The sequence below is a fragment of the Hemibagrus wyckioides genome, linkage group LG27, assembly GCF_019097595.1.
Source record: "Hemibagrus wyckioides isolate EC202008001 linkage group LG27, SWU_Hwy_1.0, whole genome shotgun sequence".
In the NCBI taxonomy this organism is placed as follows: Eukaryota; Metazoa; Chordata; class Actinopteri; order Siluriformes; family Bagridae; genus Hemibagrus; species Hemibagrus wyckioides.
In genome coordinates, this window is record NC_080736.1 from 12,911,267 (window position 1) to 12,934,385 (window position 23,119).

Genomic DNA, 23,119 nt, shown 5'->3' on the forward strand with positions numbered 1-23,119 from the left:
TCTGAGTATGGACAAATGCAAGGTTCTTGCAACCACAAAGATTCTTGTTGTTTGTGAACTATTAGTCCAATGCTTCAGCTGTATGGACACTCACCTCACCTCACTGCTTAACAGTAGACCCAAATATCTTAGCTGGAATGATTCTGTATCAGAGGCCTTTCTGTCACTGGACTCACATTTCACTAGAGTCCCTTAGTCATCATGACACATCATTGCTATATGTAACAGAGTTAGATGCATCACAGAGTATGATATGGATTATCCTGTCACAACATCATGGTAGTCCCTATAAATAACACCCTGGCTAAATCCATTCATGGATGTTTACCCTAACAGAAGACAATATGATATAGAAAATCATCTTCTTCTGGCATCTCAAGAAGAATAGAGACTAGAGAATGGAAAAGGCATTTCATTATCCAAAGTGACCACAGACATGAATATGTGAAATCAACCAAATGATTAAAGCCCTGTAGAATCATTCAGTTTTATCCTCAACCAATTCTATTTCTAATCCCTGGTTACTCAGGCATCCAAAGAATGATCACTCTAATAAACAAACCCAGATGGCCCTCATACATAGAAAAAAATAATGAGAAAATGATGTTTCACAGTATATCAGACCTTGTCATGCGACTCCACAATGCAAAACATCTCATCATCTACCGACAGCAGAACCCTTACAAAAGAGATCTGAACTGATCTTGACCTTGATAATTTCTGCCTAGATTAACATGCCCCTGCACACTGATCCTCATTTTCTTCCTGAGTCTGTTTTGGTAAACATATTCATGTACAAATACAGCTGATAATGCTCTTTATTCTTATTCTTATTCACACACAGCATTTTATTACTGTTGTTTAATAGATTGTTGTCTCTTTTTTTTTGGTGTATTGTCTAATTTTCTGTATACTGACTGCTTTAGTATTACCTCATATTTGGAACACAGAAGTTATGGATGACTCTTAAAACACTGAGGTGAACTTACTAACCTGAATTGACATATGCTTCAGTTACATTTTGGTCATGAACATTTCTAGGGCTGGCAATAATTGTGATATCCAGTCTTTTCTAGATCACATTTATCTCATAATTTCAGTGACAATTACAGAAAATTAATGACAAAAACATCATCCACCTTTAACAAGGCTGGCAATAATTTTGAAGATGACTGTGCTATATGAATATTGTGTGTGTGTGGGGGGGGGGGCACAGCTTTTTAATATTTCCTTGTGTATTTATATTCTGCTAATTACTGAGACAAAATATTAAAATGAAGAGATATCTGTATATTTGGCATAAGCACAGATCCCACTGCTGTCTTCTTTCTCTCCAGAGATGGACTTGTGGTAGAATGGAGTTTTTTCTGAGGGACAAAAATTTTTAATTATTCTGAAAAACACACAACCAAAAAATAATAATTAAAAAATTTATAATAGCTGCTAATCAGACCCCTTCTAACACAGTTGGGATTTATTAGGTATTTGATAAAAAAAATCTCACTGCAATTTTTCACTTAGGCATGCAATATAAGAGCATTATTCTGCTGCCATGTTTGTGTGATACTTACAGCATCTGTAGAGATTATTTACTCGTTTGATGTCATTTTGGCTCATCTGAGTGGCCTGGCCAAAGGCAACATTGCTGTTGGGGATAGGGACCATGGTGGCTAGGCCATTCTTAGAGAAAGCAGTTCTGAAGTAGCAAATAAAACAAAACCCATTTTTAGTCCAGGAAAACCCATTTTTAATCCAGTGGTGCTTCCCTCTACCAAAGAATACAAACTGAAAGGATTCCACTTTTAGAACAGCTACTCATGTCTTATACTGGGACAGATTAGATAATTGAATATGTGCATCCAATATTTAAAAAAATACAAGAGCCCGGAAAATATGAGAAAGGAAATGATTTCCTGGAATTGTTATACAGTATATTAAGAAAACTGCCTGACCTGTGGTACTGCATGACGGAGTTGTAGTCATAAGGAGTTCCCTGGTTCAGAGTAGCGATCTTGTCAAAGGCATATTTATAGCCTTAGTAAAAAGAAAAACAACAATAAGTGGTGGGCTCATTAAGATTTATGAAAAGCTTAATCATATAAACCCTACCTGAATCATATAAACTCTAGCATATTTGTTGTATACGTTTACCAAAAACTTATGATAACCATTTCCATTGAGTGTTGCCAATGTTAAATAGTTATTGAAACTAAAATGCATATGCAGACTTACTATCAATGATGTTCTCCCACACAACGCGGATGTGATTGTCACGGTCACTGCGACACTGTTCGTGGTTGAACCCCAGAGCATGAAGAAGTTCATGCTGAACTGTGCTATGATAAATACATCCATTTCGGTCGAGAGACACAGTTTGGCCATACCCACGACGTCCAACATAAGAATAGCATCTGTGCAGGATAAAGAATTTATAATCCTGTTGATATATTTGATAATTTTCCTTGTTTTATTTTAGTATTTCTAATTTAGAATTTGCTCTATTCTTCTTATTTTATTGTCCTAACACCAATAGCATTAATTAATTCCTGAGATTCCTTCAATTAAAAGTGGATCCAGAACCTATTCTAGGAACAATGGGCATGAAGCAGTAATATACCATAGATGGAATGCCAGTCTATCACAGGGCACCATGCAAGTACATTCACATACTCATTTACACATAGGGAGAATTTAACACAACCAGTCAACTGACTGCTATTCATTGGTAGACACAGTGGAAGACACAAGACTAGTACAATACAAAACTTTACACAGACAGTAATCAGTGCTCAACATCCGTCCTAAACCTTCAGATGTAATTTACAATTAGTTGTTAGATTTAAATATTTACTTAAAATTAACATATTAATGTTTGCTTATGATTTAGATTGAATATTAGGACATTTTTTAAAATAAATAACCAATTGTTAAGATCTGTCTTACCCACTGCGAGACTCAATGCTAATGTAATCCCTCTGGTTAGAGCGTGGAATAAAGCGAATACATGTAACAGAAGAAAAGGAATCCAGACCTCGCTGGATGACCTGCAGCTCACTGGAAGCTGAAGGGGGAAAAGGACAAAGCAGACCAAATATGAGTTCCTTTAGTTCCATACCAATTGACTCCAGAATTCGCACAATATATTATATCTTAAAATGCAGATAAAGTATTGATGATCTAGCATCACTAATGTCTGCCTCTTTATAATTTTTTATCCATCATAGTAAAATAGCAAGGGAAAGGCGGGAGAGAGAGAAAGAAAGAAAGAAAGAAAGAAAGAAAGAAAGAAAGAGATTACAGAGAGAAAGAGAGAGAGAGATTACATGTATATCTTTCATCCAATAAACAGTACAGAAAATAGATGCTGTGAGTGTGTATTTATACGGTTCACATACCGAAGTGGTTGGCAATAACATAGGGCACGTAGACTTTGCCATCACTAGATTTGGGCCACATGCAGCCACTTGAGGTGCAGGGATCAGCATTCCTCTCATCTTGTTCATCATCCACAGCAATATCTCCTATAACTTTTGGCTCATCAACATCACGAACTGGATGAAGCCAAAGCATATAAACATGATAAGCATGATAATGGCTTAATTTCAAGAAAAGTTAGAAGAAAAGGCCACAGTGTAATGTACATGACCCAAACTGTCCTTGTGTATTCTAACACCTTCGCTGCAGAGCCTAAGCACACAATCCCCAGCACACAGGGGTTTCAGTATAGCTGTACACTCTGACCATTCCATTACATACATTTACAGCAGAAAGGTATTGTATGTATCATCTGTATGTGTCATCCTATAAATATAGAGTGCTGCATGGTTAGCACATTTTTGGAGGTCTTTGAATTATTGCGGAATATTAGCTCTTTGAGCAACAAAAATAAAAAAAATTGTGATTTATGATTTATGCTTTATGAATAAACATAACTTTTATGAATTTTTAAGCCTATATACAATATTCAGATGTAAAGACTAAAGTTGCAACACCACGATCGCATGACTTGCCACATGACAATGTCACCAGCACTAAGCTTTTAACAAAGCATGAGTACAAACACAATAAAGCTTCAGCAGATGAATTTTCCTGTTTATTTTGATGCTGTTTAATGACCCCAACAATCTCAGAATTCCCATTTAGCCGCTTTTTAGCAACTGTCTTTTTCAAGACACAGAAAAGCTTTATTTAAGTATTTTATAGAATAAAATATAGAAATATCTTTTCTCTGTTTCAAGAATTTAACTAAAAACCTATTTAAAAAACTGACTCACTTAAAAAAAAACTGAATGAAGCAGAAGTGTTAAAAATGTAACTTTAGTGATACAGTTCAGTAAAACATTCAAAAAGGTTTTGAATCACTACAGAACTATAGGGGCTTATTTTGGAAATTCAGCAATGAATAAACATCAGATCAGTCAAGCAATCCAAAATATTTTCTTGTAGAGCAGAAATGAGACACTTCATTTGAAAATTGACTCAAATTTCTGTTAATGAGATTTGAGATGATTTATTTCCTTTTCCAATTCTCTTATTCTGGCTTACTCAGGGACCACTATTAAGTCTTACACCAGTCAGTTATGGGTAAAGCAATAACTTTAAAGAAAGATTAGATCAAATTATTAAAATTAATGAAAAAAAAACCCTATATAATTAAAATGAATGCTACAGTGTAGAAATACTACTTATAACCATGTTTGTCAAAGAACCAAAATTAATATTCAAATATTCATATTCATATTCAAATTAAACTTGTTTCGACTTAAACAGCTTCTGGTAGGCAACATGTGTGTGTGTGTGTGTGTGTGTGGTGTGTGTGTGTGTATGTGAGCATACCAATGCCACTGTTAGCCCTCTCTAGCAGATCTCCAACAGATAATTCAGCAGCTGCAATTGCACAAAACAGATTCATCCATTTAGAAAATTTACTTAACTCATATTAATTGTAAGGTATCTAATTTGATATCTAAGATGCAATATATATTCCATCTTGTCAAAAATGTCACTTACCAGGCTGGACATGAAGTCACCAAGGCATTAAAAACAGAGGAGAAAATACATTAAAATACAACCTCTCTCTCTCTCTCTCTCTCTCTCTCTCTCCCTCTCTCTCTCTCTCTCGGTGTGTGTGTGTTACCTTCTCCTCAGCTTGAACACAGCAAACCAGCAGCAGGGCCAGCAGACCCAGAGTCATTTTACACAAAAACATGATGGCCAGTCTCCTATACGGATAGATAGATAGATAGATAGATAGATAGATAGATAGATAGATAGATAGATAGATAGATAGATGTACCACTGACACATTTTCTTTTGCATTGTGGCAATTTGGAGCATGGAAATTTTGAAATCTGAAATTTAATTTGTTCCTTTCAAAATATATTATGATTTAAACATTTTCTGAAATACATTTTGAGAATTTAAGAATATTATTCCACTATACTGCTGATCTTCTGAGAGTTTACACGGAATGGTGCCAAAACCCCCCCAGAAAAAACATTAGTTAGTGACAGTTGAGTGAGAAAAATACATTTTTGATAAGATAGGCCAGAAGACAATGGCCAAATTTGTTTGAGCTGCCAGGAAGTATACAGTTTCAACAACAGCAAGCAGAAAAACATCTCGTCATGCACAACACATCGAACCTTGAGGTAGATGGGTTACAGTAGCAGAAGACACTTCTGTCAGCCAAGAGCAGCTGAAGGTTTAGAAAAAACATTCTCCTGGTCTTTTTCACTAGCAATTGTCCAGTTGCGGTGGGTTTGTGCCCAGATTCATGTTCTTGGCTGACAGAAGTAAAACCTCAGGGTATGATGTGTTGTGTTTGTGTTGTGTGCTTTTCTTCTCAAACACTGTTTGTAAAGAGTGTTTATTAGACTGCTTGTTGGTCAAGGTGTTTCCCACTCAGTGTACCCACTACACATAGGATGTTTTTTGTTTTTCACACCATTCTGTGTAAACTCTAGAGACCAGCCCATCTGGCACCAGCAACCATGCTAACCAAGTCACTGAGTTCACACATTTTCCACATTCTGTTTGACGTGAACATTAAATAAGGCTCTAGACCTGTATTTGCATGATTTTCTGTGTTGCACTGCTGCCACGTGATTGGCTGTTTGGATAATGGCATGAATGTGCAGACATAAAGGTTTTTTTAATTAAAGTGGACAGTGAGTGTACTATATACACAAATAATATGAAAATCTAGCAAGGCCCTGCTCTGTTCGCACAAATGTAAGCTGTCACTTTATTTAGTTTATAGGGCTATATAAGTCATAATAATAACAGGTGTCATAGAGTAAAGCATGAATAGGATTATATAAGCTTTATAGCCTTTATATTCACAGGTTTTCCATACTGCTATTGCTGCACATTTTTAAATCTAACATTATTATGGATAAATTATATGCAGTAACAAGTGCAATATAGTAGCAATAGACCTAAATATACAGAAAAATGTTGTCTTACCTCTAAACACCAAGAAGAATGGATTTGACTCCTGTGTGGGACTTATATCCTGTTTATATCCTCAAATTTATCAAGTTGAAATGCACACTGGAAAGAAAGCAGGTGTTGTTTTCCCAGCAGAACAGTTTCATATGATCCTAGGTAACAACCATCTGTGAAAAACATATGGCCTTGAATTATAGATTAATTCCTTATTTCTGAGCCTGAGACTAAGTTGTATTTGTCCGTTTGATCTGTAATAAGCAGCTAGATGTCCTTTATAAATTCAGGGGGGACATTTGGCTCTTTCTTCTTCAGAAAAGAAATAACTGCTGTTAACTGTCTTCAAGTACCAAATTAAACTGTAGATAATTCAGAAGTTAATAAGAAAGCTATTCAATGATGCTATTAGACTGATTTGATTTCAAAACATACTTTGAGGAGTACTTACTACACATAATTGGAGTTTCCAAGTTCAACATTTTATAGTGTTTATAATTATAAACATTTAACATGTAAAGTTGTTGTTTTAAACTATTACAAACAAGCCATTAAAATAATCCATGTTTAATGATAAAGCACCAAATTTGTCTGACCATTCAGACATCTGCTTTGATTACAGCAGGCTAACAGTGTAATAATTTTATGATAGTAATTAATAGACCATAAATAATCTCACTAATTTAAGAAATGCTGGCCCCTTGATTCTGGTTATATATTTTCTAAAAAAAAACAAAAAAAACAAAGGTAAAAATGGCATATCCTCCACATCTATCATTTTTATGCAGTGCATTAGGAGAATTGCATGTTAATTATAGCTTAATTCTTAAATTGGTAAGAAACTAGGATTGCCTCCGAAAAACGACTTAGAACTAACAGATTTAGTCTGTGAAACAGATTTGATTCAAGATTCAAGAGGCTTTATTGTCATTTCAACCACATATAGCTGACGCAGTACATAGTGAAATGTAACAACATTTCTCCAGGACCTGGTGCTATATAAACATACAACATAAAGATCAAATACAAAAAACAACACAGAGCTAGGACAGAAAAAGCCACATGAAGCCACATAAAGTGTAAAGTGTGCAACTAGGTGCAAACAGTGCAAAGACAAGACAGTGCAAAAACAATAAGTACAAAAAGACAACACAAAAACAGGACACTTAGCGCTGAAAAAGAAAAAGAACATGTGCAATGAAATGATGTACAGCTTGAGAAACAGTAGAAAAACATAAATAGCGGCCTGACAACACATAATGTGCAAAAATATGTGCGGAATGAAATATTAACCGGGTTGAGGTACTGCAATAAGTAGTGAACAATTTAAGTTATGTGTGTGTGTGTCCACACAGGTGAAAGAGAGTGTGTGTGTCTGTGTGTCTGTGTGTGTGTATGTGTGTGAGAGAGACAGAGAGTTTTGTTCATAGGTACAAAACTGTATTTGTATTTGTACATAGGTATTTAAAAATGTCTAAAAAATGTCATTCCCATTAGATTCCCATTAAATATGGTCATATTTTTAACTGGTCAGGTTCGTAATTGTTTTTGGCATTCAGAGCTTGGTGCTGGGTGCACAGAGTTGTTGTTGTCCTTCACCAGCTCCCTGTTCAGGGACACTTCGGTGAATCATCCAAGCCACATATTTGATTTGTCACAGGGCCCTTCCATTTTACCTGGCTTGGGACCGGCACTGACAGTTAACCTCTCAGTGGCTCAGTTGGAAAGCACAGGACCCTTTCAAAGTACAACCAGAGACACACTGGGAACACAGAGTGATTTATATAATACGTTCTTATTATATTATAGTAATAATAACTTATTACTATAAATTTAACCTTGTGAATTTTTATCCCCTTTTCAACCTTGTCCTATTTCTTAATTGCCTGTACTTCAAGGCATAGACCTAAATCTTGAGTAAGCACGTATACTGTATTGTCCTAATCGCAATATATTGCTAATTTCAGCATGCACTTCGCAGTATGCGGAACTGCTGCATATTCAGTTACCAGCCACATTGTTGCAAGAGTGCAACAATCAGTAAATGTATCTTAAGTAACAGCTGGGCCTTCTAGAAAAGGGAAGGGGAGTCACTGCAGAAAAAAAGGCTTGAGGTCGTCTTTGGAGGAACATGTTGATAGCCCACCAGTGGAGCGTTAAGAGGCATAGGTTGTAACCTATCCACACATCCAAGCCAGTATCAAGGCTGGCCTGTCCATGGTTAAATTAAGCATATGGAATGCTGAGAGCCCTTAGTTGTGCCACACTGATACCTAGCCACAATGTCCACAGGGTACTCTTTACAGTAAAACCATCAGCCAGTGCTGACCTGAGAAAAGTTGTCCGTATTGACAATATTAACATTCTTTTATATTCCAAATTCTTATATGTATAGATATATACATGACTATGTTGATCAGTTTTGTGCTTTAAATAATTGATGACTGGACTGGCCGGAAAGACTTAAAACAATAATGAACTGACTTGACTATATACAGTTATAGAAGGGAAATAATTTATAATCACACTCTCCAGTGTCACCAAGATGAGGATGGGTTCCCTTTGGAGTCTAGTTCCTCTCAAGGTTTCTTCCTCATATTGTCTCAGCGAGGTCCCCCCCCACCACCCCCAGTCATGCCTCAGGCTTGCTCATTAGAGAATTTTAATATTTAGAATTTCTATTCAAAATTTTTATATTTCTGTAAAGCTGCTTTGAGAAAATGTCTATTGTTAAAAGTGCAACACAAATCAAATTTAAATGAATATATGCCACACATACCAGTTGTGATACAACCTGTGAACAAATCCAACTGGCGCACCTACAACCACAGGGTCTGTGTGCTTCCCTGTCAAGAAGACTGCCTGTTAAATAGGCAGCAAGCAATGAGAGTGACAGAGCTCCTAATTAGCAAATATTGAAGCTCTAGGGTTAAGTCATTTGATTTCTGCAGTTCTACACTGGCATGAAACTCATTATAAATGCAGTGATGGAATTGCAAGTGCCCACATATTGCTCGTGCTGATTTTCTGTGTCAGGTGGGAATGCTGGGAGCAGCACCCCGTTAATAAGATGAATGCTGCATCTCTGCATTTCAGTATTGGCCATAACAGAATCATGTACCAGTAGTAGTGACAGAAACATGATCTAGTGCTTGTTTTCTTTTTAATGAGAGAAAAGACATCAAGGTGTGGGGGAATGAAGTGATGGAAGAATGCAGCTTGGTATCAGCATACCAATATTCTCAACATGAAAGCTGTGTGACTAGTGCTGTATTTCCAGGATGCCTAAAAGGGCAAATATATATATAGGATATTGGAGATTGTGGGAAAAAACACTGACCATGGAAAAGCTGCACCTGCTTCTTTCTGTCAAGGTGACACAAAGTTAAAAATAAGCTACCTGGCTATTTCACCAGAACACTAAAATTGATAGTGGTTATCAAGTTTGGTACGTGTAGTAGAATATAAAAAGACCCTTTATTTAAAAAAAAATGTTGTTTCTTTTTGGATGCTTAAGGTAAAGTGGATCCCATATTCTTGACAATTTGAAGATAACTAATATGTTTCAAATGCTTTTTTACAATCAGTAATATGCCCAAGGTGATAATTATATTATTGTCATTGCTTATACATTGTTTCTGAAAATTCTATTATGTTTTATTATTATGTTAATTTTAGCAATATATCACTGAATTTAAATGTTTTCCCTGTTACATTGGACATGAAATAATTGCAGGTGTATTCTAAAAACTCTATGCAACTACACATTGCAGGTTGCTGACCATGCTGACAGTGTCTAAAGTGACTGTGGGTCTTGTGGCCCTGTTTCTGGTTAGTGCCGTCCGAGCTGAGGGAGAGGTGAGAAAAGTACACACACAATAAAAGGGCTACTGCTTTTAACCAAAATTATTGTTAAAGAAACAAACAAATAAATAAACAAATAAATAAATGGGTGCCTAAAAAAAGTAAATAAATAATTAAATGAATTAAAAATCTGATGTAAAGCAAAAAATTTAATATGATTTTAAAAAGTTAATTTACATTGAAACTGAAAATGGGCAAAAATATGTTTGTGTTTAAGTTTTTTCCTTTGGTTCTTTTTGACTGCAAATACTCCTCTGAATGTTTTAGAGCAGCCAGTTTTATGATATTTACTATCCAGATATGTTAAACAAGTCGAATATGGCACCTTTTGTTATAGCACTTAATCTCTAAGTGATCAAAAATATTGGAAAATGTGAATGACAGGTGTTTCTTGTGTCCCATGTCAGATTGATTGTTTAAACAATTCTGAATTTTGACTCTTGGTTTGAGCCCTGGTTTCACCTGTGAAGACTACTGCATTTACTGTTAAAATTAAACTACATTAAATGCAGACAAACACAAAAAAAAAACCATGAATACTTCTTACACATACAAGCACACATTTGTCTTTTATAACTAGCTTTTCATATCTGTTACATGTCTCCTCCTTTCCAAATGGTCCTCATGTAGCCTGGTAAGTGATTTTGATTTATTTATGATAATATACATAATATCAATTGGAAATTGTATATTAACAATTAACAATTTTAAATTAATTTGTTGTTAGTGTTGTCTGTGGGAGAGCTCCTTGAGAGAGCTAATCGAGACATTGGTAAGTCCAAACACCTTCACACACAAACATATATTGCTGTATAACCTTGGCAGTGTGCGACATAATTCTTTGTGTTCACTGTAAGGTAATCTATTCACTCTCTCTGTTCTGCGTTGTAGTTCGTAGTCCTGATGAACCAACAGTTGTTGGGGACATTGCAGTTGATGTTGAAAATGGAAGGAATGCTGATCCCTGCACATCTACTGGCTGCAAGTGGCCCAAGTACAGTGATGGACTAGTCTACGTACCCTACGTCATTGCCAACCACTTCAGTATGTCATTGACTCTACCAGAACTTGTCATACATACCAGGCAATTAAGTAATACCTATACCAAAAGCAATACTTTTATGGTATTAGCTGTGTAGGTTTTTAAAATATTAAACTCATTTAAAACCTTCAATTGTCTTTCTGTTCAGAGACCTAATTCTATTATATCACCTGACAGTAGCACACTACCATGTACTTACCCATACTACTAGACTTGTTGTGACTGATATGAGCTTAAAATCTGTCTTCTTCCTGTCTGGATGTGTTTGATTCAGTCGCAATGTTCTAGGCCAAGTAATATCTGCTATTTGCCTCCTCAGCCTCCCGTGAGCTGCAGGTCATCCAGCGAGGTCTAGATTCCTTTGCATCTGTCACATGCATTCGTTTTGTTCCACGCTACAATGAGAGGGATTATATCAGCATTGAGTCACGCAGCGGGTATAAATCACATTCAAAAATCTAAGTAGAACTGACATTAGAAAATGAATCTACATCAATAAATAAAATTGAAACTGAGATAGCATCAGTACTATAAATATAATTCCAAGCTGAAATTTATAGTATATTAAATAAAATTAAATTAGATTCAGGGTAGTTTTTATTAGATTGTTAACTCAGTCTTTGTGTACTTTACAGATGCTACTCTTATGTTGGGCGGCTTGGTTATGGTCAAACAGTGTCTCTGGACCGCAGTGGCTGTATCTACCACAACACTGTCCAACATGAGCTACTTCACGCTCTGGGATTTAATCATGAACAGACCCGCAGTGACCGTGACAACCACATCCGTGTCGTCTGGGAAAATATAATTGAAGGTATAGTTAAAAATTTTTACAGGCAGATTAGTCAGAAAAACTAAAGCAATTAAACTGTAACATCATATGATATCTGTATCATTATATTAGTTAATGTTTTGATTTTGTTTTTTTCTTCACCAGACATGAAGTATAACTTTGACAAGATTGCTACTCTGAACCAGGGAACTCCCTATGACTACGATTCTGTAATGCAGTACCACAGGTCAGTCAATAACCAGGTTTATCACTACTCCAGGTCTAAATCTGGCCCTGAAACAGTGCTATTTTATTATAGAGCTTTCAGTTTTCTTACATTTACAGTAGCTTAACTCTCAAGTACATGAACATAATATATACACTGATCAGGCATAACATTGTGACCACTGACAGGTGAAATGAATAAAACTGATTATCTCCTCATCATGGCACCCGTTAGTGGGTGGGATATATTAGCCAGCATTTTGTCCTCAAAGTTGATGTGTTAGAAGCAGGAAAAATAGGCAATCATAAGGATATGAGCGAGATTGAGGGCCAAATTGTAATGGTTAGATGACTGGAACAGAGCATCTCCAAAACTGCAGCTCTTGTGGGGTGTTCCTGGTCTGCCATGGTCAGTATCAATCAAAAGTGGTCAGTATCTAACATGCTGACCCCTGTGCACCACTGAAAGTGCCAACAATGGGCATGTGAGCATCAAAACTGGATCACGGAGCAATGGAAGAATGTGGGCTGGTATGATGAATCACGCTTACTTTTTTATGTGTATGGCCGGGTGCGTATGTGTCACTTACCTGGGGAACACTTGGCACCAGGAAACACTATGGGAAGAAGGGAAGCCGGTAGAGGCAGTGTCATGCTTTGGGCAATGTTCTGCTGAGAAAGCTTGTGCTTTAAAATTATAGCTATATCCTCACATAGCACACTACTGTAAGACACATTGCAAATTAGTGTTTTTATTATTATCCTACATGTATATCCTACATGTTATTTATTTTTATTTCTTTACAGAACTGCATTCTCAAAGAATGGTCTGCCCACTATGGAGCCCATCCCAAACAGCAATGTAGCAGTCGGCTTGGCCAGAGAGATGAGCCAAAATGACATTGTTAGAATCAACAGGCTCTATGAGTGCTGTAAGTACCTGTATTTTGTTTTATTTCTTATACTATTTATATCAACCTTTCAGTAATAATACTGTATTTGTCACATGTTTATCTTATGTTAGTAATTATCCTTAAAGACAGAGAGATAAAATCAATAAAATATCTGTAAAACATCATTCATAAGTCTGTTTTTATTCCTCAGGAACATGAGAAAATTTAACGCTTGTGGTCTGTGCTGTGGCAAATATCCAAGGATGTATTTCGCCCTCTAACCAAATGGGAGCTCTGACTGATTTATTGTTTATATGATTATAAAAAATAAAAAATAAACCACTGAAATAAAATAATGCACATTTATTAAATCCTTTATCCTTCTGACAGATGTACATACATATTTCTAGTTTGCAGGGATTTTGGGAATGACTGCCTATTATATCTTATGCACTTCAGTGCAGATACATTTTTTCAGATCTAAATAGCTTATTTATTTTAGTTATCTACATGAACATATTGTGAAACTCGGTTTTCAGTTTTTGTGATAAATGAAATGAAACCAAGTTAAATCATGCAAATTTTCCACCAGACATGTTTTAAGGAAAAATAAAAGATAAATATCATACAATAACTGTAGCAGATAATGTATGTAACACGGTTCCCCGAGAAGCTGGGAACACTTCTTTGCAGAAGTTGTTTCTAAAGCTCAGTGTGAAATTCCGGGACAAGGAGGAGGACAAGGAAGTTCATGTGATAAAGCAGAGTGCACTAGCAAGCAGATGAAAAGGAAAGAACCTTAACTGGGCACAGCAAATGTAGTCTCACCTACTCTGCCAACTTACTGCCTACAGAAAGACAGGATGACTGGCCATAATGGGACTCCATTGGCTCAAAAGAGGCTTTGAGCAGAGATGCGGTTCCTCAGAGACGCCTGACACTGCACAGAAAGTGAGAGGCCAGAGAACAGGCATGTGACTTGCAGCAATGACTGCCACATGTAACTTGTTAACTACATTAACTGTAACTTTTGGCAATATGGCATAGTTCAGACACAAAAATATTAATAAATTGTAATATATTTTCACAAGCAAAGGCAAACAGTGCATGCATATGGTATTATATACAGAACCATTTCGAGTGAAAGATTGCAATAGGGAAAGTGGGATTATCAGTAGAATGTGCGCACCATGGTAAACTTGTTTACAACAAAAATATTGACAAAAAATTGTGTTTTCCTTTTCCAAAACCAAAGTATTTTAGACTAATTTCAGTTTTTTTTTGTAGTTTTGAGAGTTGGGCTAGATATTTTGCTGCAACCCTGGTTAATGGTATAAGCTATTTGCCAAACACACATGCTCTGTTGAATAGTGTACGTCTAAAACTGTTCAGAAGAAACTGCTAGATTAAATACAAGATAACAAGACAACTTTGCTGTTAAATGGCTACTACAAGGCTGCTCTAATGCTCTCTAATTCAGCAGATAGTGGCCTATGTCATTAGTTAAGTGTGCTAGTCTGTAAATGTATTGATTTTAAGGTAAGGATTGGTTTTAAGGTACTCCTGCTGCCATCAGTTGTACGTGTTTTGAAGCATGTTTAACTGTTTGTTTTTCAGAAATGCTGCAATTTTTGTCACATTTTGTAATGTTGCAGTAATGTTTGTTTAATGTCCTGTGTGGTCGTTGTGTAATCCAAAGTTTTAAAATTTGCTCGTACAAATTTTCTCACACATGCTATAAGAGAATTTTATAATGAGGGCTGAATTGAATAGACAGTTACATGAAATTGATATAAAGCACTGTATTCAGTGCAAGTTAAATTAAATATGTGTATTTCTACACAGGTAGTCAATATCTGTGGATATCAATTGGTGGAGAGATGCAAATTTCAAGTATACACCTGCAAAATATCTAAACCTAGCATCAAAAGTACCAAATAGATCTATAAACAAACATTTTATAAAGACAAGGCTGTCCTCCTCACTAGTGCAAGTAACACATAGAAACCAGGGTTTTTGGGATAAGTATCTGTAACTGTAATATAGTAACTGCTTAAAGAATTCTTAATCTTTTATTTGTCTAGCATGTTAGTCTGTTTCTATGTGTTAAATAATTACTGTTCCAAGTAACTATTTGCAGTCTAAAGTTTGTTTCGTCTCCACAACAAAAAATTAATGTCATTATGAGCCGGTTTATTTAAGGTAATTACATCCTGCAAACAGAAGCAATTGTACACATTTACAGACCTATATAGGTTTCAGAACAGCATGTTTTTTATAGCACAATGGAGTTTTGCCATTATGTCAAACATTAGAGGGAGCCCTCAGTGCACCAATTCCTTTGCTCACCAGCCTGAACTTTACCGTGAGGACGCTACCAGGTGTGCTTTCATGCTATCTCTTCTTACTGGTAGAGCATTCAGCTGCGTGGGACTCTGATCCTCAGATCAAAATATCGGCTAACTATTTCACTGAGCAAATTTGTGAGGTGCTTGAATACCCAGCAGGGGGTAAAGATGTGTCTGTTCAGCTACTGGAGCTATGCCAGGGCTCTGACTCTGCAGCTAATTATGCCATCAATTTTCGCAACCTCGCCGCTCAGTCTGGATGGAATGAAACAGTGTTTAGGGAGGGCCTGAACCCAGCTCTCCAAGCCGAGATGACGTGCCGTGACACCAAAACAACACTGTCTCTCTATATTGGAACTGCCATCCAACTGGATAACCTCAGACGTCAGCACAATGTGGGTGCACGCCCTCGCAATCCAGCCTCGTCGCTACCCAGAATTCCTAGGGCCTCAGGAGGAGGGCCCCAAACCCATGCAACTGGGACGAGCATGTGTTTCTGAGGAGGAGCATCAACACTGAACAGAGCAGCGGCTATGCTACTACTGTGGCCAGCCGTCTTCCACAACATCATTCTTGGGACTGCGCCCTATTACCCAATGCCATGCCACCCAAGAGTCGTGTTTACCCTCTTTCTTTACCAGAGAACAAAGCCATTAACAAAGCCATTAACAAATACATTAAGAAAGCTCTTGCTGCCTCTTACACCCCTCCACATCCCCTGCCGCTGTGGGCTTCTTCTTCGTAGAGAAGACGGATGGAGACCTTCGTCCATGTATTGACTATAGAGGGCTTAATGCCATCACTGTAAGCTACCCATATCCACTGCCCCTGGTGCCTGCAGCCATAGAACAGCTACAGGGGGCAAGGATTTCCCGAAACTGGACTTAAGGAGTGCATATAATCTGATCCGAATCAAAGAAGGAGAAGAATGAAAGATGGCTTTCCACACCACCCGAGGCCACTACAAACATCTAGTCATGCCCTATGGACTCACCAATGAGCCTGCTGTCTTTCAGTCCCTCATTAACAAGGTTTTTAAGGACATTATCAACTAGTTTGCTATAGCATCCATCAATGACATCCTCATATACTCCACCACCCTTGAGGACCATGTACACCACGTCCCCACAGTCCTCCACCGCCTGCTGCAGAACAATCTCTACGTAATACTTGAGAAGTGTGAGTTCCACCATAAAAGCCTCATGTTCCTAGGATACGTATCCTCGCCTGAAGGAGTGGAGATAGACCAAACCAAGGTTCAGGCTGTCACCAACTGGCCTGAACCGACCTCAGTCAAAGAGTTACAGCGTTTTCTAATATTTGTGAACTTTTATCGGCGCTTCATAAGAAATTATAGTGCCATTGCTGGGCCCCTCACCTCCCTCCTGAAGGGCAAGCCCAAGAGACTGTCCTGGACAGATCAAGCCCGGGAGGCGTTTGTCAAGCTGAAGCTCAGTTTCACCACTGCCCCGATTCTACGTCACCCGGACCCTGATGCCCCGTTTATTGTGGAGGTAGCAAGATTGGTTCGTTTCTGTCCCAGTGCCAACATAACACAGGAAAACTACATCCATGCACCTATTACTCCAGAAAGCTCACTGCAGCAGAAGCTAACTACGACATAGGAAACCACGAGCTGTTATCCATAAAGACAGCTCTGGAGGAGTGGTGACACTGGTTGGAGGGGGCCCGGCATCCTTTCCTTGTTCTCACAGATCACCGTAACCTAGAGTACCTGTGTGGAGCTAAGTGCCTGAACCCACGCCAGGCTCGCTGGGCCCTCTTCTTTACCCAGTTCCAATTCTCTGTCACCTATCGGTCTGGTTCCAAGAATGGTAAAGCTGACATTCTGTCCCATCAACAAGAGTCAAGAAGTCCACCTCTTCACCCCAAACCCATTCATCCCTCACGCCCTTCCAGTGTGTATTGGGCTATCAGCTGCCATTGTTCCCGTGGTAGGGGGAACCCTCGGACTACCCCACAGTGGATGACTGGTCCAGACGCAGTCAGGGCGTTTGGGAACGAGCTCATGTCCGTCTTCAACGGGCAGTAAGGAGACAGAGGGCACAAGCTGATCGTTGTCGCTGCCCTCACCCCGCATATAGGGTGGGACAACGAGTTTGGGTGTCGACTCAGAACCCTTCTTTACACATTAATTATAGATCACTCTAATCAAAAAATAATTCAGAGCTAACAGAGACGACAAAGCTTTCTTTGCCAATGATGATAACTGGCTAATGTACTAGGATGCTCACTGTTTTTGACTTGTTTTTTGAATTAAATAACCCTTTATCTAGATGGCACATGGATCCAGTGAATTCTTCCTTAAACGAACAATGCCTTAAAACTAACAAATATCAACTTGAAGTCTATAAATTAAATCTACAGCTTCAATATTTTATTTACAATATATTTATTTTACCATTATAGATGCCATTAGCAAGGACTGTATTGACTTCACATTCATGTGATCAAATACGTTGTTGTGTTTAATTATCACATCAGATACATTGAGGTAATTGCAGCCACTTCCTGGATTCTTCTTCAGATTTACATTTTTAACTGATTACCATCATGATTACAATCAAGAAAGTAAATTCTCAGTAAATAAAGAGGATTTCCAAACAAAAACAAAAGCCACTACTACTGATCAGTGCAATTCATTCTTTAATAGTGGAAGGAAATTTATAAGAAAAATAGCAGCCACTGTGTATATAATTTGTTTATAGACGTTTATCATTTAGGTTTCATTTGACATTTGAACATTTTATTATGTTAATTAAGTAGTATTTGAGACATAAGTGGCTAAAAAAAAGAATGTTTCTTGATGTGTGGGGAATTTTTTTTATTTCTGCAATTCACATATAACAAGTATAAGAAACAAAGCTACATTAATGGTTAGAAAACCTAGTAGAAGAAATGTTAGAAATAGGAAAAATGTGATGTAAGAGGCACCACAAGAGTGTAAGAGTGTGTGTAAGAAGGTGTATGTGGATGTTAAGATGAATAGAAGATGATCATTGCTTTCATGAAATAAGACTAGTGGGCAGCTGGGTTTTGTTAACAAAACCTAAAGCACTGGTACTATACTATATGATACTATTTTGTGTTTAACCAATCAGAATTCATGGTACTGCAATAAGGAAACTATACATTTCTCTAGACCTAGATGGCCTGTCAAAGACAAAACATCATAGTCTCTCTGGTTTCCAAATCAAAAAGTTAAATGTTTAGTGATTTTATGCACAACAAGGTTAAATGACTGATGAGCTCCTTTTAATGAAATGTCACTATTATCATCATTTAATGGATCTCAAACTGAACACTACTGGTAAATACTTAAAATGAACCCATAATAGCAGAACAGAGAAACTATCAAAAGTTGCAATAAACTCTAAGCAAAGTGTACCCAGGAAGCTGCTTAAGCAAAATCCTTTCTAATATCTGAAATTTGAGGGTAAAACCCCATCAGATTACATCAAGAGCAGAACCTTTTCAAACTTTTTTTTTTACTGGTGATGTTAAAAGTGACTCCTTCAACGACAGTAGAGTCTGTTAACGCGTAGAATATCATTGCAGCTCATTCTAGTGGCATGTCCAATGGAAACATTTTTGTTTGGAATAGGGAGGATGGTTGGTCGCCTGTTCTTGGAGAAAGCATACCTGGACCAACACAGAATGGCATCAGAACAGTAAGATAGAAAGTGAAAGAAAAAACAACAACCTATAATTAATTAGTATAATGCTTTACCTTGAATACTGCATGACGGAATTGTAGTCATAGGGTGTTTTCAAATTGTTGGTTTTGATCTTATCAAAATTGTGCTCTTTTCCTGTGAATACATTAACCAAATAATTGCTATTGTGATGTTTCTTTTGCCTTCTTTGACTGACAGAAAAGCCTTTACATTACCTTTAGCATTACCTAAAGTGCCTTTTTAAACAATTATATATTTAAATGTTCCTCACTTTCCAATTTATTCAAGTCAAGTGTACAATAGGAGTAACACCTTATTAACAAGATATAAGAAGTGAAAGTCCTGATCTGCTCACCAGAAATAACATTTTGGAGGAGGATTCTGACATGATCGTCACGGTCCCTACGATTTTGCTCATGATGAAAGCCCAGAGCATGCAGAAGTTCATGCTGGATGATGTTATGGTAAACACAGCCGTTGCGTTGTAGGGAAAGAACCTGCCTTCCACCTGTACGACCCACATAAGAGTAGCACCTGTACAGCAATGAATAAGTGCTTAAGTCTGGATTTGATATATGAGAGCAGGATAGCAGTTAAAGCAAATGTTTGCAAAATGTTTCTGAAAAGTAATAAATGATATTAGGATTGCTGATATACCCCTGGTCTGAGAGTATATGTATGTAGTCTTCTTCGTTGGTGCGACGTACAAACCGGACACAGGTTGACTTTTGGAAGGATCTCATCGCACGCTTGATAGCACATCTTTCAGAGAATGCTTTCAGGAAGAGAGAAGGTTGTTAAAGCTAGTTAATGGAGCTCTGACACATGTTACTTTGAAGCAGGTAAAAAGTGATCCTCACCATACTGCCTGGAAATGACATAGGGCACTTTAACCTTCCCATTCTTGACCCTAGGCCACTTGCACCCACGAGAAGTACATGGATCTGCATTCTGGAGCCCAGGGTATGCCGCTATGTCACCATGTGTAATGATCAAACCATCCTTCAGCTTTCCTGTCCAGTAAAACACATTTGTGTACACTGTGATTTGTTGCATATGCATTATTAAAAAATATTCTTAAGAAAATGTCTACAGCCTGTTTTACTAAACTATTGGAAGACTGAACACTGTAAGCTAGAAAGGAATTCAGAGGGCTAGCCCTACAGTTACTTTAATGAAATCTTTCAAAATGTATCAGTTTAAAATATGTCCCATGTACCTTCCATAAAAAATGGATTTAAGTATATATAAGTATTTCTTATAGTTCTTTCAAATGTAAGTAAAAACTAGCTAAACCACACAGATATGCTAAATAGACATTTGTTGAAAGTACAAAATATTGCTGCTTAATCTGTAAGTGAAATCTATGACTGTTATATCACACTGCTAAATAATTTACTTGCTGTTCCTTCAGTTTTTAAGTGCATTTTTTAAACCTTACCAGCATTCTTGTTGGCTCTTTCAATGATAGAAGATACAGAGAAATAATCAGGGTCATTGATGTTATCTGAAATAAACATAGTAAATAAGTTTAAAAACATCTGTAAAAAATAGGTTTTTAAAATAAGAATCTGAACCATGTAGCATCTTACCAGTCTCCTCAGAGTTCACGTTAACCAATGCCTGTTTGATAAATGTTCAAAATGTCTGTGACATGTTCTTATGCAGATGGCAAATAAAAAGCAATATATCACTTGAAATATGTCTTTTTAAGATTTACTAGATTTAGTCATAATGTTATTTTATGTTGTTAACATTTCTTTTAGCTCACCTTTATGGCACAGATTTGAAATAGACTGATGCTGAGCAGAAACAGGATGTTTCGCAGCAGATGCATGATGAGTCACATTCAGTGAAGCAGCACTGAGAGTGGAGAATGCTCATGAAATGCAGTTTATATACACTCATAAGAGTTTGTCACTTCCCTTCCACAGAAATTAAATTCTATTTCTCAAGGTTTATGACAAAATCTACAACTAGAACTAAACAATCTTAGGTAAAAGACTAGGGTTTTTTTTCCCTTGAACTTTCACATGCAACACTTTTTGTATAGCACTTTTGAAACTTTGAAAATTTCCAACCGTTGGAACCAAATCCTATTTCAACCGTACCACTGGCAAATCTGAACTCTGTGCAAATGCTAACTCCTACATAACTGAACCTACATAAATGTTAACAGCCACAAAATCTAATATCCATAATTCCCTCTATCTTGACTAATGTCCCTGTCCCAACTAAAAAGAATCAGTCCCATAGCATGATGCTGCCATCAATGTGCTTCAGTGTGGTTATGTTGTAGAATTATGCATTATATTAAGCATTACACTTGGTACACATTTTGCCACATTTTTTTGAGGTGTTTAGGCAGGCCTGGATTTTTGTGTGTTTATGTATGTGTGAAAGGGGTTCTGTCTAGTCACCCTACCCCATAGTCTGGACATGCTAGGAGTCACAATCACTTGCCAGATGTTATGTTATTTCCAGGCTCACTGATTTTCAAGGGACATCTTGTTTGTGGAAATGTCACTCTGGTGCCCTATTTTCTCCACTTGTTAATGAATGGCTTTTATAATGTTTTTTTTGTGCATCTAATGTTTTGGAAGTGTTTTGTGCCCCTTTTCTTTTACTACAATGAGATCAGCTATATACAGCACCAAGAAGATGTCAAGAAATCATAGCAGATCCTTATTTGGGATTAATCAGAATCATTTCATTTATTTTATTTATAAGTTTGAGGATTGAGTGACATTGAACTTACTGGATTGAGGTTCAAGAAAACAACAAGTTTTCCATGCATTTTAGTCCTCCATGCAATGGAGCTATTGCAGCAGAGCATGATCCAAACAGATGGTGAAGGTCTAGCAGTTAGTACCAGTGATTAATGACTGCCTACTTATTGTTTCTAAATCATACTGCATTTGCTTTTCTGCGCAGAAAACTTGCAGACATCACAGTCCTTTGGACTGCAGCTGCTACGAACTCAATAGACTCAGAAATGCTTAAAAGAGATTCAGAAATGCTTCCCATTCTCATATTCATAAGTTGCTCATAAGTTCATAAGATCCTGTTTACACAATTGCACTTTTTTTTTTTACTACATAATGGTCTTGTGGGTGCTGGCTTCTACAGGGTTTCTGCTTGATACCTGGGGCACTGCCTTATTTCCACATCCATGCCAGGCCAGAAATGATCTTTAATTTTTTCTGCTGTGTTTCGTGCCCCCAGGCTAGAGGAGCTGAGTGGGCCAAGTGCATGACGGTGGGTCCATGTGCAGGGAACTACGCACATGGACCCACACCGTCCATTAGCTCTTCTTCACTTCCCCGGCTGCACCTGCTCCATCCTGACTGCTGAAAACTTTGCCACCTTTTACAACAAGAAGATTGAGGAAATCTGCCAGACCATCAATTATGCCCCAATTATTCTTACATTACACAGCCAGGACTTCTCTACTCCTTCATTGTTGCATCTGTAAGAAGAAGATTTTGCAAATCTTGCAATCCAATCCCTTTGACATCTGCTCCATGCAGACTCTCCACTCATTAGGATCAGTACTTGGTCCTCTCTTTTTCTCTCTCTATATTCACTCTCTTGGCCAGATTGTATCCTCACATGGGTTCTCTCTCTGTACAACATCAGAAAAATACGGCCATTTTTGTCCACACAAGTTGCTCAGGTGCTTGTTCAGTCATTTCGAGACTGGACTACTGCAATTCTATACTGGCAGATCTACCTCTGAATGCAATTCGACCTCTGCAAATGATCTAAAATGCAGCTGCATGACATGTTTTCAACCTTCAAAACACTGACGTAATTATTGACAGAGACTT

At 37.4% G+C, this 23,119-nt stretch overlaps 3 protein-coding genes across 4 annotated transcripts; 1 reads left to right on the forward strand and 2 right to left on the reverse strand.

Moving 5' to 3' along the window:
* Positions 1 to 800: 800 nt before the first annotated feature.
* Positions 801 to 4,996, reverse strand: LOC131347757 (low choriolytic enzyme-like). Of its 2 annotated transcripts, none has more exons than XM_058382122.1 (7): positions 4,837 to 4,996; positions 3,396 to 3,551; positions 2,944 to 3,061; positions 2,233 to 2,411; positions 1,953 to 2,034; positions 1,572 to 1,696; positions 801 to 1,367 (listed from the first exon to the last, which is right to left on the reverse strand). In XM_058382122.1, coding segments are annotated over exons 1-7 (738 nt in total). In that variant the 5' UTR covers positions 4,913 to 4,996; the 3' UTR covers positions 801 to 1,365. The 2 variants fall into 2 exon arrangements, with proteins under 2 accessions (XP_058238105.1, XP_058238106.1); XM_058382123.1 differs by having other exon boundaries at positions 801 to 1,393.
* A 6,038-nt stretch (positions 4,997 to 11,034) lies between these two features.
* LOC131347372 (low choriolytic enzyme-like) lies at positions 11,035 to 13,614 on the forward strand (the record flags this gene model as incomplete). Its single annotated transcript, XM_058381382.1, has 7 exons — positions 11,035 to 11,083; positions 11,203 to 11,355; positions 11,673 to 11,790; positions 11,989 to 12,167; positions 12,291 to 12,372; positions 13,158 to 13,282; positions 13,455 to 13,614. Coding segments are annotated over 7 exons (708 nt in total), but the record flags the coding sequence as incomplete, so codon positions are not given.
* A 4,645-nt stretch (positions 13,615 to 18,259) lies between these two features.
* Positions 18,260 to 21,164, reverse strand: LOC131347755 (low choriolytic enzyme-like). The gene is made up of 8 exons (XM_058382118.1): positions 21,061 to 21,164; positions 20,882 to 20,912; positions 20,731 to 20,796; positions 20,150 to 20,302; positions 19,947 to 20,064; positions 19,645 to 19,823; positions 19,343 to 19,424; positions 18,260 to 19,254 (listed from the first exon to the last, which is right to left on the reverse strand). The coding sequence occupies exons 1-8, from the start codon at positions 21,124 to 21,126 to the stop codon at positions 19,128 to 19,130; spliced, it is 822 nt and encodes a 273-aa protein (XP_058238101.1). The 5' UTR covers positions 21,127 to 21,164; the 3' UTR covers positions 18,260 to 19,127.
* Between the last annotated feature and the right edge of the window lie 1,955 nt (positions 21,165 to 23,119).

What these genes read in the sequence shown, in the direction of transcription:
- LOC131347757 (XM_058382122.1), bottom strand. Translation starts at nt 4,912, where the DNA reads ATGAATCTGTTTTGTGCAATTGCAGCTGCTGAATTATCTGTTGGAGAT. An exon ending in GAGGGCTAACAGTGGCATTG is followed by an intron (nt 3,552 to 4,836) that starts GTATGCTCACAT and finishes GGCTTCATCCAG; the next exon opens with TTCGTGATGTTGATGAGCCA. An exon ending in TCCGTCATGCAGTACCACAG is followed by an intron (nt 1,697 to 1,952) that starts GTCAGGCAGTTT and finishes TTGCTACTTCAG; the next exon opens with AACTGCTTTCTCTAAGAATG.
- LOC131347755 (XM_058382118.1), bottom strand. Translation starts at nt 21,126, where the DNA reads ATGCATCTGCTGCGAAACATCCTGTTTCTGCTCAGCATCAGTCTATTT. An exon ending in CGTGAACTCTGAGGAGACTG is followed by an intron (nt 20,797 to 20,881) that starts GTAAGATGCTAC and finishes TGTTTATTTCAG; the next exon opens with ATAACATCAATGACCCTGAT. An exon ending in CATATACTCTCAGACCAGGG is followed by an intron (nt 19,824 to 19,946) that starts GTATATCAGCAA and finishes ATTGCTGTACAG; the next exon opens with GTGCTACTCTTATGTGGGTC.